The sequence below is a fragment of the Malus domestica genome, chromosome 17 (genome assembly GCF_042453785.1).
Source record: "Malus domestica chromosome 17, GDT2T_hap1".
Taxonomy (NCBI): Eukaryota; Viridiplantae; Streptophyta; class Magnoliopsida; order Rosales; family Rosaceae; genus Malus; species Malus domestica.
The window spans coordinates 21,677,168-21,693,253 of NC_091677.1; the positions used below are offsets into that span (position 1 = coordinate 21,677,168).

At 42.3% G+C, this 16,086-nt stretch overlaps 2 protein-coding genes across 6 annotated transcripts; both read right to left on the minus strand.

The window, feature by feature from the left end:
• Positions 1 to 472: 472 nt before the first annotated feature.
• On the minus strand, positions 473 to 1,587 carry LOC108174731 (serine/threonine-protein kinase 54). Its single transcript, XM_017336095.3, has one exon. It carries the CDS (start codon positions 1,545 to 1,547, stop codon positions 576 to 578), a length of 972 nt encoding a protein of 323 aa, XP_017191584.3. The 5' UTR covers positions 1,548 to 1,587; the 3' UTR covers positions 473 to 575.
• Positions 1,588 to 1,715: 128 nt separating this feature from the next.
• On the minus strand, positions 1,716 to 15,636 carry LOC114822525 (uncharacterized). 5 transcript variants are annotated; one of them, XM_070816727.1, is made up of 4 exons: positions 15,391 to 15,636; positions 15,248 to 15,294; positions 15,092 to 15,119; positions 1,716 to 14,215 (listed from the first exon to the last, which is right to left on the minus strand). In XM_070816727.1, the coding sequence occupies exon 4, from the start codon at positions 9,879 to 9,881 to the stop codon at positions 2,574 to 2,576; it is 7,308 nt and encodes a 2,435-aa protein (XP_070672828.1). In that variant the 5' UTR covers positions 9,882 to 14,215; positions 15,092 to 15,119; positions 15,248 to 15,294; positions 15,391 to 15,636; the 3' UTR covers positions 1,716 to 2,573. The 5 variants fall into 5 exon arrangements, with proteins under 5 accessions (XP_070672828.1, XP_070672827.1, XP_070672826.1 ...); XM_070816726.1 differs by having other exon boundaries at positions 1,716 to 12,564; positions 12,748 to 15,119; XM_070816725.1 differs by having other exon boundaries at positions 1,716 to 11,397; positions 11,891 to 15,119.
• Positions 15,637 to 16,086: the final 450 nt, after the last annotated feature.

Sequence of the window (16,086 nt, forward strand, 5' to 3'; positions counted from 1 at the left end):
ATTTGTAGGGAGCGGACGAAGACGGACGGAGAGCTGGAGTTTGAGGAAGCGCTTCTCGGCCGGCTAGTCGTTTGACAGCGGTCTTTGAAGTTGTTGGCAGCTGCGAGGCAAGAGACGGAGGAGGGTGCAAGAGAATAGCGGTGCAGCCTTGAGGTCGGAGACTTTGCCGTCGCCGTTGCTGCAGAGATGGTGATGAAAAGTCCTGCTCGCGACTACCGCAGCTGTTGTGACGATGGTTGCCGGTCGTGGCAGAGCTGGAGTTGTAGGCAGCGGCGCAGTGGTGAGGAGAACAGAGGAGGACGTCGCCGCCGCCAACGAAAACCACCAAGTGTTCATAGCCTTAACACTTGTTCCTTCGCTGCAACTTTAGGCTTCGCCGGAGCTGCTGCTTTCTTCTTCTCATCTCCTTTGAGAGTCTGACCAAAGCTAGAAGCAGCCGCGGAAGGTTTTGACGAAATGGAGCTCCTTTTGATTTTCCAGATATATTTTCTTCTGTTTGCTATCTTAAGTACAAATTGGACTCTTTTGTTCTTAAAAACAATCATATCCCAATTGGTCTTTCAATGAATAAATCTTCACGGTCCTCTTTTCTTTCGAAAGCAAAAACAGCCCTGAGACTGATCTTGAGGGATCATACCTCCGCCTTTCGATGTGTCGATCGCCTTCAACATTGTGACTACCTCATCCATCTCAGGCCGCTTGTCTGGGTTCGCGTCCCAGCATCGCTTCATTACGTTTGCAAGCGCATTTGGACAACATCTTGGTATCTCCGGTCTCAAATTCTGGCGAACCACAGCTGAAGTCACTTCCGAGAAACTAAGGTCAGGATATGGCATATCACAGCAATATATTTCCCATAAACAGATGCCGAAACTGTACATATCACATTTCCTGTTATACGGGTTGCCATTGAGGACCTCAGGAGCCATGTAACCTAGTGTGCCAGTCTCCCCAGTCATGTCATTGGGATTTGAAGCTTCAACACGAGCAACACCAAAATCAGCAATCTTGACCGCACGAGTCTTGTCCAGAAGCATGTTCTCTGTCTTTACATCTCTGTGGACAATCTTCTGTGAGTGTAGGTAGCTCAACCCTCTAGCAAGATCTAGTGCCAGCTGGACAACGACTTTAAAAGCTAACTTCCTTCTCCTATTCTTTATGAGGTACGATTTTAGAGCACCCCCAGGAAGATATTCTACAACGACACAACAGATATTTGTTGGCATGCCAATTTGACCATTTTCTGTCTGTATTTGTAGATCTGATGAACCCATTGTCGCCCCAATAAACTTAGTAACATTAGGATGATCTAGTTTATGCCAGACAGCAACTTCTTGAGTAAAAGCTGCCCTTAGAGAAGCAATCTCGGAGTCTGTCATGTGACCCTCTTCGCCCCAGTCAAGCAATTTAACGGCGACATCTTGACCGTCGTAGATGCCACAGTGGACGGTGCCGAAGGTGCCACGAGCAATGACAGACTTGATGAGGAGCTTGGAGGGGTCGATCTCCCACTCCTGGCGGTGGCGCCTGGGGATGGAGAGGGTCATGGAGGAAGTGGAGGTGGTGGTCGGTGTCGCGATCGGAGAGGGAGACGTAGGTGGAGTTGAGGGAGTCGGAGAGCTGGACGTAGAAGCCCTGGTTTGGACGAGAGGTCAGAGCCGGCGAGGGCGGGGACTACGCCGATGACTTGGAGGAGGGCAGAGCGGTGGTCGCCGGTGACTTTGGTGGATGCGAGCCAAGCTGGGTCGGGTCGGACATAGCAGAAGGAGTGGCCGAGTCCTTCGTCGTATTGGTTCGATTCTAAAACTGACTCGTCGTGTCTGCCGTGACGGCGGCCTTCCTTGACGCCGGTGAAGCACCCGCTCACTTTCCCGAAGCTGTTCTCCATAATCCGATCGAACCCAAATCAAAAAATTAAAAATTGAAGTGAAAGATTATCGAGTTTTAGCTTTTTGGTTTAGCTCTCATGGCCGATTGAGAGAGAGAGAGAGAGATGGGACTGGGATTTTGGTTTCTTCTTCTTGGAGCTGGATTTAGATAATAGGTTTGGGCTTGGACAACCTCCTTTTGATGGGCTTATTGCTGCTAGATAGAGGGCATACATACATATATATAGCATCAAAACTTTTAATTGTACAAAGAAATTGTACAAAGAAATTGTAATAGCATCAAAACTTTTAATTAAATCTTTATTCCTTATTTTGGTGTGACTGAACTCAAATTTTGAATATTCGAGCTGCCTACGTACCCCTCCAAAGAAGAGATCAAGTCGTAACGTAGTTCAAATACATACATATTTTTTGGTATTTTCTTTTTGTGCCGTTTTGCAGTTTTAACTCATGCAGGCAATGAGTGTTGGTGTCGTTTGCAGTTTCAACTCGTACAGACAAGGAGCATTTGGTGCCGTATTGCAGTTTCAGCTCGTGCAAGCAAGGAGCGTTTAGTGCCGTATTGTAGTTTCAGCTCGTGCAAGCAAGGAGCGTTGTGCCATGCAGTTTAGGCTCGTGCAGGCGAGGAACTTCGGTTCGTGCAGTTTAGGCTCGTGCGAACAAGGAGCAGGAGCTTGTTGCTTTTCAGGGGTAGTAGCACTTCAAGAATCTGCCATTGATAGGGCCGATCTTCAAGCCGTCCTCCGCCATGATTAAGTAGGCGCCATTGGTGTAGACTTCTTGTACTACGTATGGTCCATCCCATTTTGACGTGAACTTGCTCTTTGTCTTGTGAGTTGTGATGATAGGCCTACGCAATGAAAGGACGAGATCTCCCATTTGAAAAGACCGAGGGAGAACTTTCTTGTTGAAGGCTTTAGAAAGTCGCGCTTGATAACACTCCAGGTGTTGCTGGGCTTCGAGTCTTTTCTCATCCAGTGCCTCCAGTTCTTGAAGACGTAGCTTTGTATTCTCTTCATCAGTCAAGCCTTCTTGTATAGCCATCCTTAGCGAGGGGATTTGACTTTCGAGTGGTAGAACAGCTTCTACGCCATATACAAGAGAATAAGGTGTGGCTTGGGTAGGCGTTCTATATGTTGTCATGTATGCCCATAGGGCTTCGCCTATTCTTTCATGCCAGTCTTTCTTTGTTCTACCGATTACCTTCTTCAGGAGGTTGCACAATGTCTTGTTGAATGCTTCTGCAAGACCGTTGGCCGGAGCATGATACATGGAGGATTTGCGCTGCTTGAACTTGTACTTCTCGCAGAGCTCGTCCATGAGTCGGTTTGAGAACTGCTTTCCGTTGTCGGTGACAATGTAGCGAGGCACCCCATATCGATGGATGATATATCCCTTGATGAAACGGACGACAGTTTCCTTCTTAACTTCCTTCAGGGGTATGGCCTCAGCCCACTTAGAGAAGTAATCTGTTGCAGCCAGGATGTAAGCCTCCCCTGTAGATGACTTTGGCGCAATTGGTCCTACGACATCCAATCCCCATGCATCGAACGGCCATGAAGTAGCTGTGGGGTGTAATGGTTCAGGCGGTTGGTGTATGAAGTTGGCATGAAATTGGCAGGCTTGGCACCTTTTGGCGTATTCTAAGCAGTCCTTTACCATGCTTGGCCAGTAATAACCCATTCTTTTGAGCTGGAAATGAAGCTTTGGTCCGGACTGGTGCGCTCCACATATTCCTGAGTGTGCTTCTTCCATGGCTTGATTGGCTTCTTCCTCGCCTAGGCATCTCAAAAGTACCCCTTCAAAAGATCGCCGGTAGAGTGTCCCTTTGTAATAGAGGAAGCAATGTGCTCGTCGACGTACTTCAGAGCGGTGTTTCGGATCATCTGGAAGCATCCCATGCTCCAAGTAGTTGATCAGAGGCTGTCTCCATTCTTCAACGTTGACCGGAAGTATTGAAATAACGTTTGTATCACTTAGTACTATTTCAGTGACAAGTGGGATTACCCATCTTTGGCAGACTGGCATGTTTGTAGCTTCGTCTTCTCCTAATGTCATGCTCGAGGCTAGGTTGGCGAGAGCGTCTGCCATTTGATTCTCTTTTCTTGGCACGTGTTCTAGTGTTACGGCCTCAAACCTTTGTAGCAACTGCGTTGCCAGCCGGAAGTATGGGACAAGGTCGTCTTTTCTCACCTCATATTCCGTCAGGAGTTGATTGATTATGAGCTTGGAGTCGCCGTATATCTCAAGGGCTGCGATTTCCATGTTGATTGCCATTTGGAGTCCGAGGATCAGCGCTTGGTACTCAGCGACGTTGTTGGTGCATAGTTCGCTTAGCTGGAATGAATAAGGTAGTACTTGCCTTCGTGGCGACATGAATACTACTCCTGCCCCCGCTCCGTCTGCTCGTGCAGATCCATCAAAGAACATCGTCCATGTCGAGAATATGTCGATGCAGAACACTTCTTCGTCGGGCAGGTCGTCTGCGATTTTCCAATCGGCTGGGATTGGATGGTCGGCAAGGAAGTCTGCTAGCGCTTGTCCTTTGACGGCTTTAGCTGGGACGTAGATGATCTCGTATTGATTGAGAAGTAATGCCCATTTAGCTAGTCGCCCTGTCAAAACTGGCTTAGACATGACGTATTTGATCGGGTCAGCTTTAGCAACCAAGTGGATGGTGTAAGCATGCATGTAATGTCTGAGCTTCTGGATGGCAAACATCAAGGACAGGCACATTTTTTCTATTGGGGAGTAGTTCAATTCAGCGCCGGTAAGCGTTCGGCTGAGGTAGTAGAGCGCTCCTTCTTTCTGGGCCTCGTTTTCCTGTGCCAAGAGTGCTCCAACTGAACTTTCCTGAGCAGCAATGTACAATATGAGCGGTTTCCCTGGTACAGGTGCCCCCAGGACAGGTGGACTTGATAAATACTTCTTTATACTTTCAAAAGCGTTGTTGCATGCTTTGTCCCATACAAACAGAACATCTTTCTTCATGAGTCGACTGAACGGTTGACAACGCCCTGCAAGGTTGGAGATGAAGCGTCTGATGAAGGCTAGCCGACCTTGTAGACTTTTCAACTCGTGCAGGTTTCTTGGCTCGGGCATGCTATGAATGGCCTTGATCGTTGATTGGTCTACTTCAATGCCCCGATGCTTGACAATGAAGCCAAGGAACTTTCCAGATGTGACGCCAAATGCACATTTTAACGGGTTCATCTTGAGGTTGTATTTTCGCAACCTTTCGAACACTACTCGCAAATCCTTCAAGTGATTTGATCTTTTCTTTGTCTTGACCACCACATCGTCCACATAACATTCTACGTTCTTGTGTAGCATGTCATTGAAGATCTTCTGCATCGCGCGTTGATATGTAGCTCCAGCATTCTTCAGACCAAAGGGCATCACCTTATAGCAGTAAATACCTTTCGGAATGCGGAAGGCTGTTAGTTCCTCATCTTCAAGAGCCATGCGAATTTGATTGTATCCAGAAGAGCCGTCCATGAATGACAGTGCCTCATGGCCAGTGGTTGCGTCCACCATGATTTCGATGATTGGCAAGGGGAAGTCATCCTTTGGGCAAGCATTATTGAGGTCTCGGAAGTCCACGCAGACACGTATTTGTCCAGATTTTTTAAGGACTATGACGATGTTGGAGATCCACTTGGGGTATTGCACCTCTCGAATGAAGCCTGCTTCGATCAACTTGTCGATCTCGGCCTCAATTTGTGGGATGAGCTCGGATCGATAGCGTCTTTGAGTTTGCTTTATTGGTCGCGTTCCAGGCTTGACTGCAAGATGATGCACCGCAATGATAGGGTCGAGGCCGGGCATTTCCTTGTAGGTCCAAGCAAAGACGTCCTTGTACTCTAATAGCAGCTGGTAATACTTCTCTATCTCGTCCGCACCTAATAATGCACTCACGAAGATGGGCTTCGGTTCCTCACTTGTGCCTAAGTTGAGTTCTTTGAGATCGTCAACCGTGGCTTGCCCCCCATCTTCGAGTTGTGACGGTGCCGCCATGACATCTTCCTCGAGGATTTCTTCTTCACCTTCTTGGATTGTGATGTGGAAGACGTCTTGGGCTTCTTCTTTGGTGTTATCCTCTCGAGCTAGTTGGCATGAAGATTGTCCAGTGCGAATGATGGTGCGCCTTTTCACTTTCAGTGATCCGACTGTGTTAACCTCCAAAATTGCTTGGCGCTTCATTCTTGAAGGAATGGAACTTCGGACGTCATCCTTTTCCGCCAGGCGATCGATCTCTTCTGCTTCTGGTGTCGTCTTTCTCCTTTTGGAAGGCTCTTTGGCTTCTCCAAGTCTTTCCATAACTGACTGTCGTGGAGGGGAGCTAGTCTTATTGCTTTGCTTTTTAGGTTTCGATAACCTTTTAAAAACAGAGCCTCGAGATGCTGACGTTTTGAGCCTTTTGAAGACGGAAGTTTTGTTTTGACCGCTCATGAGTTTAGGTGCCGAAACTCTGGCATTTGAACAGTTCATTCTATCGAATACTGATGTCCGGGGGGCAGGTTGAGGCTCCTCTTTATCTTGTATAATGCTTACGCTGATGTGTTGAGCGCTAGCATTTTTTGCCTTGCTGGAGATCTTCACCGGTGCATTTGGTGTGAAGCCAAGTCCAGCTTTGTTGTTGCTAACCCCGTAACCATGCTTCTCCAACTTCTTCTGAGTTTTAGTGAGATCACGTTCGTTGTCTTTGACGGTGTTCAAATCATTCTTTCCCAAATTTGCAGAGGAGGTGAAGTTATACCCAGCTTTCGACATAAGTTTGTAGGCGTTTGGATCAAAACCTTCTTCGGTCCTTTTGGTTGGGAGAAAGCTTGGTTCTACCCCCTTTGGCAGGCCTTTTATGAAGCCATGTGATGGTTTTGCAACCTTGGTGTCGCCTAGCTGCGTCAGAGGCAAGACTGCATTCGTTTTGAGCAACTTTACATTATCTATGTGCCGCCGTGCATCGGCTTTGCTCGCTGCAGTTTCAAACGGGGATTGACCATTCTTTCTTCTCGACGTCGGGATGTACCGGAAGACGGGTACGCTTGGTCCATTTGAGGTCGTCCTACTTCCTCTGGTCGTTGCAGGTTTAGAAAGCTCATCGTCGTTTTTGCTTGAAGATGGCATAGCTTCTTCTTCTTCTTTCTTCTTGGGCATAGCCTGCCACTCTTGTTTTTTAGGCGCTGCTTTGCTCATGGATTTAATCTCTTTTGGAAGAGTTTTGGGCACCGTGTCTTCATTCATGTAGAACTTGGCGTCTGCGAAATGTGATTCGGCTTCGGTGAATGGCTTGGTGTCGCCATAGATCACCTTCACTCGTTCTTGGTAAAATTTTAAACATTGGTGAAGGGTGGACGGTACCACTCCGTTCGCATGGATCCAAGGCCTTCCTAAGAGCAGACCGTAGGAAGTTCTTGCATCAATCACGTGGAACATCACGCTTGACTTGAGTTCACCAATGGTCATCTCCACTCGGATCATGCCCATCGCTCTTTGTCCTCCTTGGTTAAAACCTTGGATTAGTAGACGGCTTAGGGATAGTTCATCCACCTTGATGCCGATTGCGGTCATTGTTGACTTTGGCATGATATTTATGGCTGACCCGCCGTCCACAAGCATACGGCTGACTTTATGCTCCCTTACGTACCCAGAGACGAAGAGAGGTCGGTTGTGAGGCTTGGATCCTAGCAACAAGTCTTCGTCGGCGAAGTGGATTGTGTCCTCGGTGGCACAGCATGTGGCACACTCGTGTGGCCGAGGCCTCAAGCCTTCGTTCTTGCTTTCTTGCACGTCGTGGTCGTTTGGACTCGCTAAAACCGTTGCCAATGCCCTTCGTATCTTCTTTGGCAATTGTAGTGCTTCCTCGATGCTAAAGTGTATTGGCGAACCTTCTTCAGGTGTCGGAGTATTTTCTCCCTCAGCGGCGACAATTTTGCCCTTTGAGGGTTCTTCCATTTTTACTTCGACCACGTGACATGCGGTGATAGTGCAATGTTGGAAAAAGTCCTCCGGGAAGTACTCGTGCAATGAGACGGGAATGCGTGGCTTTTGCTCCGCAGGTTCCCCAACATATATTGGCTTAGCAGCTCTTATGTTTCTCTTAGGCTTCCTATTGCCGCGACGGCGGTGCTTTCTCCCTTGTTCCCCCTTTTGCTTTATAGCTTGCAGTTTTGGTTTCCTCGTCCTCTTATAGGTCACCAATGTCCATCCTTTGTCATCGTCAGTAAGTACGTCCTGGTTGCTTGCCCCCAGTGACGGTGGTGCAGAATGTGCAGTGTGGTTTGAGTATTGCCGAGCATGGTCAGGCATTTCTTGAAGAAACACGGGATCAAAGGATCTGAACACGACCGTAGTGGTGTGCGTCGCAGCTGTGTCTTCTAGGTCGAGCTCAATCAGTCCTTGTTGTGCCAACTTCATGATGAGTTCTTTTAGGATGAAACACTTGCCCACATGATGACCCACGATATGATGGTACTTGCAGTACTTGGGATCATTGATGCGATTCATTTCTTCAGGGCGTTGGAATTCAGGTAACTCAATCACCTTCTTCTCCAGTAGGTCGTCCAGCATTGCGTCCATGTCGGAGTCCGGAAAAAGGTATACCTTCTGCTTCAATTCCCTCAAGGTGTTTTTGTACCTATCTTGGGTGTGGGAAGGCTCACCTTTTTTTATCTCCCTTGCTTTATTGAAAGAGATTTTGACAGGCGCGGACGAGGTCTTGATATGGGTGGTATTGGTGGTAAAAGCTTCCTTGGCGGGCTTTTTCCCATGATTGTCTGCTCTTGAAGTGAACACCTTATCCCTTTTGAAATCGGTGATTGGCTCCTTCTTTCCATGGTGGGCGAGGCTCAACTCCATGTCGTGGGCACGGGTGGCTAATTCTTCAAAAGTTCGTGGTTTGATACCTTGAAGGATGTATTGTAAACCCCATTGCATGCCCTGGATGCACATCTCGATTGAAGAAATCTCGAAGAGTCTGTCCTTACAGTCGAGGCTTAGATTACGCCATCGGTTGATGTAGTCCATGACTGGCTCGTCCTTCCACTGCTTTGTGCTTGTTAGCTCTAGTATGCTCACAGTGCGGCGGGTGCTGTAGAAGCGATTGAGGAATTCCCGCTCCAGTTGCTCCCAACTGTTGATGGACTCCGGCTCCAGATCCGTGTACCACTCAAAGGCGTTTCCTTTCAGCGAGCGCACAAACTGCTTGGCGAGGTAGTCCTCTTCGGTTCCTGCGTTGTTGCAAGTTTCAACGAAGTGGGCGACGTGCTGTTTCGGGTTTCCCTTTCCATCAAATTGCATGAACTTTGGTGGTTGATAACCCCTCGGCATCCTTAAGGCGTCGATCTTCTTTGAATATGGCTTTGAATACAACCCGGATGTATATGAGCTCCCTTCGTACTGTGCCTTGATGGTGTTGGTGATCATCTCTTGCAGCTGCTGGATAGAAAGGGATCCCATGAGTGCCGCTGCTTGGTCTGGTTTCGGCTTCCCATCGATTTTCTTCACCGGGGGTTCTTCGTCTCCGCCAGCTCCTCCCTTTAGCGGATCATCCTCTGGGTCGGGTTTCTCACTGTCCTGCGCCTCCAGTCGGTTGACTAATGCCGCGATTTGCAAGTCTTTTTCTTCCACAGTTCGAGTTAGTCTTGCGATTGCTTCATTCATTTGAGCAAGCTGTTCCTCGACTGAAGTTGCTCCAGCGGTCATGACTTGCATGGCTGAACTGCCGCTTGAATCGTCATCGGAGAGCATGGATTCGAAGTATTCCCTTGGTCTTTCCCCCCTTGGTGCCCTTAGTGAGGCTAAAGTGATCACAGGCTCATGCCTAGGGTACTCTCGTTCCCCTGGCAGAGTTGATGCAGAGGTGAAAGAGGTGGCAGAAGTAGCTTTTGCTTTGCTTCGAGTCGTGACACCCAACGTGACACCACTTGCGACGAGGGCGCCTTTGTTCTTTGCGCCGGTTATGGGAACAGCTTGAGCCTTCCTTGACGTCATTGATTTTGGAAGTGTGCTTATATTCCTTGAACGGAGGAAGAGATGAGAGGTAAAGACGTCCCACTGGGCGTGCCAATTTGTGAACACGAAAAATTCCTGAAACGAAAGAGACAAGAAACGACGTGCACAAACAAATATTATGTATTTGATGATTTTGGGTTACAATCTCTCTCTATCTTGATCCTCTGATTCGATCTCCGTAAGGTGTGTATTTGTGGGTGTATGATTGATCCAAAGGGCCGTTGGGCTTGATCTAAGGATGAACGTTTCTTCAAGGGCTGTGGACTTGATCTTGAAGGTGGATTTGGGCGGATCTTCAAAGGGGCTTTTGGGCTTGATCTTTGAAGAACAGTGATGAACGGATCTCCGAGGGCTTTTGGGCTTGATCTTGAAGAACAGTGATGAACGGGTCTTCAAGGGCTTTTGGGCTTGATCTTGAAGAGCGGTTGGATGTATGGATTTGTCGACGTTCGTTGATCCAAAGGGCCGTTGGGGCTTGATCTTGGATGAACGGATGATGAACGATGGTGCTTTCTTCAAGGGCCGTCGGGGCTTGATCTTGAATTGGTGGATGGTTGATCCAATAGCCGTCGGGGCTTGATCTTGGAAGAACGATGAACGAAGAATGAAGAACACTTTCTTCAAGGGCCGTCGGGGCTTGATCTTGAATTGGTGGATGATTGTTGATCCAAAGGGCCGTTGGGGCTTGATCTTGGAAGAACGATGAACGAAGAACACTTTCTTCAAGGGCCGTCGGGGCTTGATCTTGGAAGAACGATGAACGAAGAACGAAGAAGGCTTTCTTGATTCTTCGGGAACCTGGATGCTTGAGAGCTTCGGAGTTTCAGAGCTTCAGAGCTTCAAGGTGTAATATGAATTGGTCCCTTAAATGAATGAATTAGCCTTCTATTTATAGAATTTTCCAAGGCCTAATTTTGAATATAATATTCCAGATGAAATAAGTCGTTTCTGCCAGGTGTTGACACGTGTCCTATTTGATGACTTTTCCAACTCATTTCAATTTTTGTTGAGTCACACGCTACATGTAAAATTTATGTAATACATGAGCGTTGAAACTTTGATTTATCGGTCAACATTTATTTACCGAAATTTCGATGTCTACAGCGTCCCAAAACATTTCAATATTTGTCCAAATATTGTAATTAGATCTCAAAATGCTTAAAAATATTGACAAAATGATACTAAACTAATATTAATTTATATATATATATATATGTACAATTACCTGTGAGAATATCATATCGATCGATGCGAGAAGACTGTTGAGAATAATCAAGTAAGTAAAACTGATGTGAGGGAATGTGTAGATGAACACCTGATAACTTTTCAAAACAAAAAATTGTATTGAAGCACACTTGTGCATCATGGGGGACAATTTTGTAAGACGGTTTACAACAACTGGTCCAAAAGTGTGTGATCTCATAAACATGATTAGATTTAATCTTTGGAGCAACGTACTCGTAATCCATTTTGCAGAGGCTTGAATTGCATCTTTCTACATGATTAAAAATAAATTTAAAAAATTAGGAAGATAAATATGAACAGTACATCATTTAAAGTAAAAAAAATCATACAACAATTAATAAAATCATGACTTTGTAAGTGAAGTCAGAACGAAAAGACAGTCTAGCAACACTAATGTGTATGTAAGTGAGGTGCAAATTGTAACAAAACCTGATAAAACACCTTATTTGTGTAATAGGAGATAAGATGATAAATCAAGTAGACCTTCCAAATCCAATCCTATAAGTGAAGTGAGTGTGAAGAGATAGTCGAGCAACACTGGTGTAAAGTTATTTTGGTGATATGAGATCTGAAGAGAAATCTAGTAGGCATTCCTTCCTATCTAATTCAAACATTGGCAATGATGACCAGGAATATGTTTTTAAGACAGAGTGATTACATTTCTTATTTAGGTCAACATTATTAATAAATTCATGGATCATGGTATTATCAAAATTAAAAACCTAAAAAAGCAAAATTCTTACCATTTCATCAACCAATATACATTAAAGACCGCCAAACGTATTATCCTTTCCTATAACTTTAGGTCTCAAAATTCTGCATACACAGACTTTGATTTTCTTATTAGACTAAAAAGGTAATAAACTTCGGATATGATCTATCTTCATTCCACAACAAAACTGCAAGCAAATATACATGGGATTAGAATAGATGTGCATAAATGTATGAAAATTTATACAAAAACATTCTAGCAAAGAATAGGAACAGACATAATCTTTTTAGAACACTATAAATACAGATGATCTTAACAGAAGAATGCAAATTAACATGTTTTATCTAAACCATAGTCTTCTTCCTGTCATTATGTTTACTAACTCATACCATGTACAAAAACTAATCACTTAAGATATGCCCTGAAAAAAAAAAATCACACGCTTACTCACATAAAGCATCAAACTTTACTCAATCTGAAAATCCAAATCAGAAAAAAAAAAAAAAAAAAAAAAAAAAAGTGAGGTGAGGTGATCTTTTACCAAGCACCCCCTCTTTGTGCCTTCAAAGGCAAGTGCCTCAACTTCAACTGCTAATTCCTCCAACCTCATACACGCTTGCTTATTACTGATTAACCATTGAAAGAAAAGCTTTGAGTTAAGTAGATGCCATTGTCTTCTTCCACTTCCTTAAAACAACCACAAACCTATGTCGATGTGGATTCAGGGAAAAAATATATTTCAAAATCTAATCATCAAAATTAGGACAAAACAACTAAAATTAAAAAAAAAAATTGAACCCTGGAAAGAGAATATTTTCTGAAAATCAAAATAACCCATATGAAAAAGTGAAAAGATTTGTTGAGGAAGATTAAGAGTTCAATCCATACCTTGAATACTTGATAGTGAAGTCGTGAGGGATAGGTGTGAGAGATTAGGTGTGAGAGATTGTGAAATTGAATTTTTTGACATATTTGCATAAAATACGTCAACTTGAGATATTGTCGGATGAATACATTTTGAATAGATGGACTAAATCTGCAAAATCTTCGGTTACAGTAGACAACTCTGGTGTGAAGATATATGTTGACAAATCCGTACTTGAAAGAAGTGGTACATTATTCCAACAATATTCGCATTTGATTGATAAAGTGATTCTAAATGATGAGGCAATTAAACTCTTTTGTGAGGCGATGGATATTGTGAATGAAAAGATTAAGCCATTAGTTGGTAGTAGCAATGAAAACGTGGAAACTTCTACAACCAAAGAAGATATGGAACATCCTGCAAAAAAAAAAGAATTGATAGTAGATGATGTTGGTTTTCTTGAACCTGATCCTATTAAGACCAAATGATCTGGAAAAAGACTTAAAATGGTTAATGGTAACCTTTGTCATGGGTGTGGGCAATATGGAGTTAATCATGACAAAAGAAATTGTCCGAAGCTCCACAATCGGTAAGAATACAAACTCCGCGTGTTTTTCTATGTATATCATGCAATTAATATATCAATAGTTGAAATGTGTTTATTGTTTTTGATGTAGAATGGCCACTGTGGACCAAAATGTTCCATGAAAGTGTTATTCATAACAAGTAACCCTTCCAGGATTATTTGTAGATATAATAACATTATTATTTTTAATCAACATTTTTATGATTTCCATTTTGGTTAACTACAAGATGATGAGCACTCAATATCTACAGGAAGCTAATCTCATTTTTTTGTTCCTGTGTTAATGGGGTTCCTCTGCTTTGTATAAGTTTATTCTATGAATTTGGAGGAATTGCATGAACTTGAAGGAATTCAAGTATTTTGTATGACTTTATTCTTAAATTTATATTTCAATGACAACGAACAATAGCATACCAACTTTGGAGGCAACTTGGAAGACATCAAATGCCTTTTTTGATTTCATGAATATCAATCCAATTCTTTTACAATGCTTCTCATACACAATGAAAAACAATACCAATTTACACAAATCGATAAGTAAAGACTTGAAAGGCTCCTGCTTGATCAAGCAGCAAGTGATTATTCATGAATAGTCCATATTCATAGTAAATACTTGAAGGGCTCTTGCAAAAAAAATGTGACAAGCAAAATCATTCGCGTTGTTTGATAGATAATTTTCTAGTGGGAAGAACACCAAAGGATCAACTATATCTAAGAAATATACTCAAAAGCAAATGGTAGCCTCAATAGAAAGCAAATGTTCAAACAAGTATTGCAAATGGCATGATTGGCAAGATATGGCATATACACAGTCAATTTAATAAGTAAAAGCAAATGGAAAACAATTTAATTAGTAATGAAAATGGCAACCTCAATAGCAAGTCCTTGCCAATTGGTGGCTTTCCCTGCAAAATCAAAACCCAAAAGGTTATAAGGTCCTAAGTTCATACTCTATTAATTTATTCCATTCAAATCTGTAAGCAAATTTGAATTAGAAATCAAAAGGTCTTTATCTTAAAACCTGAAAGAAAACACCAAATTTATGGACCCATTCAAATTTGTAACCAATTTGAATTAGAACTCAAAAGGCACTACAAAACTATGAACAAGTAGAGACCAATGCATTTGCACCTATTAATTAGAAATAAGGGGCAAAATTTGAGGATTTCCGCACCTAATAGTTAGGAGTGGCGGATATTGAAATTGCACCTAAAAAGAGTGTTGCTATTAATAAATAGGTGCAAATAAGCACTTATTTCCGCCCCTAATAGTTTTGTAGTATTAGGGGCGATTATTAAGGCCCCTACTTTATTATATATTTAATGCATTTATATTTATTATTATTGCATTTTGGGAATTATATTAATTAAAAACGTTTTTTAGGGTCAAATATGTTTACGATTATTATTATTTTCCCCCACCACCCTAGACGAAAAAATAAACTGTCAATAAAAAAAATTAATATTAAAATGATTCATACTTCATTGACTATATACCAATGGTACAAGTAACATGATGAAGTTTAAGCCTATTAGATACAAATGGTAGTCTAAACAAAATTTATATGTCTAATCAATCTTCTGCATCTCAAATACCGAAATGATGAAAAGTTAAAAGCATGTGTCTTCCATGATCCATCTTGTAGATACACCACAGAAGGTAAAAGCAAATTAGAGTAAAACTATTTTTAGAAAAAATAAGAACCGAAACATTCAAATTATGTAGATCTCACAACCATGAAAAGAAACGAACAAACTAAAACAATCAAATTATGTACCTACCATTCACAAAACATCAAGAAAATAAAACCTGCAAAACAAACAAATAATCAAACCTAAATTAAGTCAATAGGGGTTTATGATGTAATTTATCATTTTGATAACACGCCTAATATTATACAAAAATAAATTGAAAAAAAATATGTATGAAGAACACACCTAACTAATTTCACTTCCAAATTTTCACACGCAACCATCAAATTTACCTGCAAAACAACAGTTTGAGAGAAAAAAAACTTCAATCAAACTAAAAAAGTTTAGTTTTTTACTAAATAAGTTTAGTTTTTTTCTCTACTACAAACCTTTTTAAATCTCTCTTTTGATATATTAGACTCATCAAAAGGAATATTGAAAGGTAGAAAATTAAGAAAGAATAGAAATGAAGAGAAAACAATATAAAATCTAGAACAAAAAGTGAAGAAGGAGGATAAAAATATGAAGGAACAAGAAAAATGGAGATGAGAAGAAGAATATGAAGGAACAAGAAAAATGGAATGTGGTATGAAGAATCAACAAGTGGAGATGAGGAGTTTGTGCCGTGAAAGAAGATCAAGAGAGAAATATGGGGAATGTGTGTGTTGGTTATCCTAGAATTAAGGTTTTGATAAATGTCTTATTTATTTGATTAATAATTAAGAAAAACAAGTTAAATATAAGGAGATAAATGCTTCTAATGTAAATTATTAAATTAAAAAATAATTTAAGTTAAAAATATATATATTAGAGGCTCATTTATCTGCCACTAATAACTAAATTTTGTACATGTGGTTTTTTTTCGCCCCTAAAAGTGGTAACACTAATAGGGGCATTTATTGTTTGGCCCCTATTACAATTAATAGAGAAAAATCTATATTTGTACCCCTAATAAAGATTAATAGGGGCAAATCATTATATCCATCTCTAATCCACCACCCCTAATAATCACTATTCTTGTAGTGAGGTTTTTACCCTAAAACCCCGAAAGAAAACCACCAAATTTATGGACTCATTCGAAACTG

What these genes read in the sequence shown, in the direction of transcription:
- LOC108174731 (XM_017336095.3), bottom strand. Translation starts at nt 1,547, where the DNA reads ATGACCCTCTCCATCCCCAGGCGCCACCGCCAGGAGTGGGAGATCGAC.
- LOC114822525 (XM_070816728.1), bottom strand. Translation starts at nt 9,881, where the DNA reads ATGACGTCAAGGAAGGCTCAAGCTGTTCCCATAACCGGCGCAAAGAAC.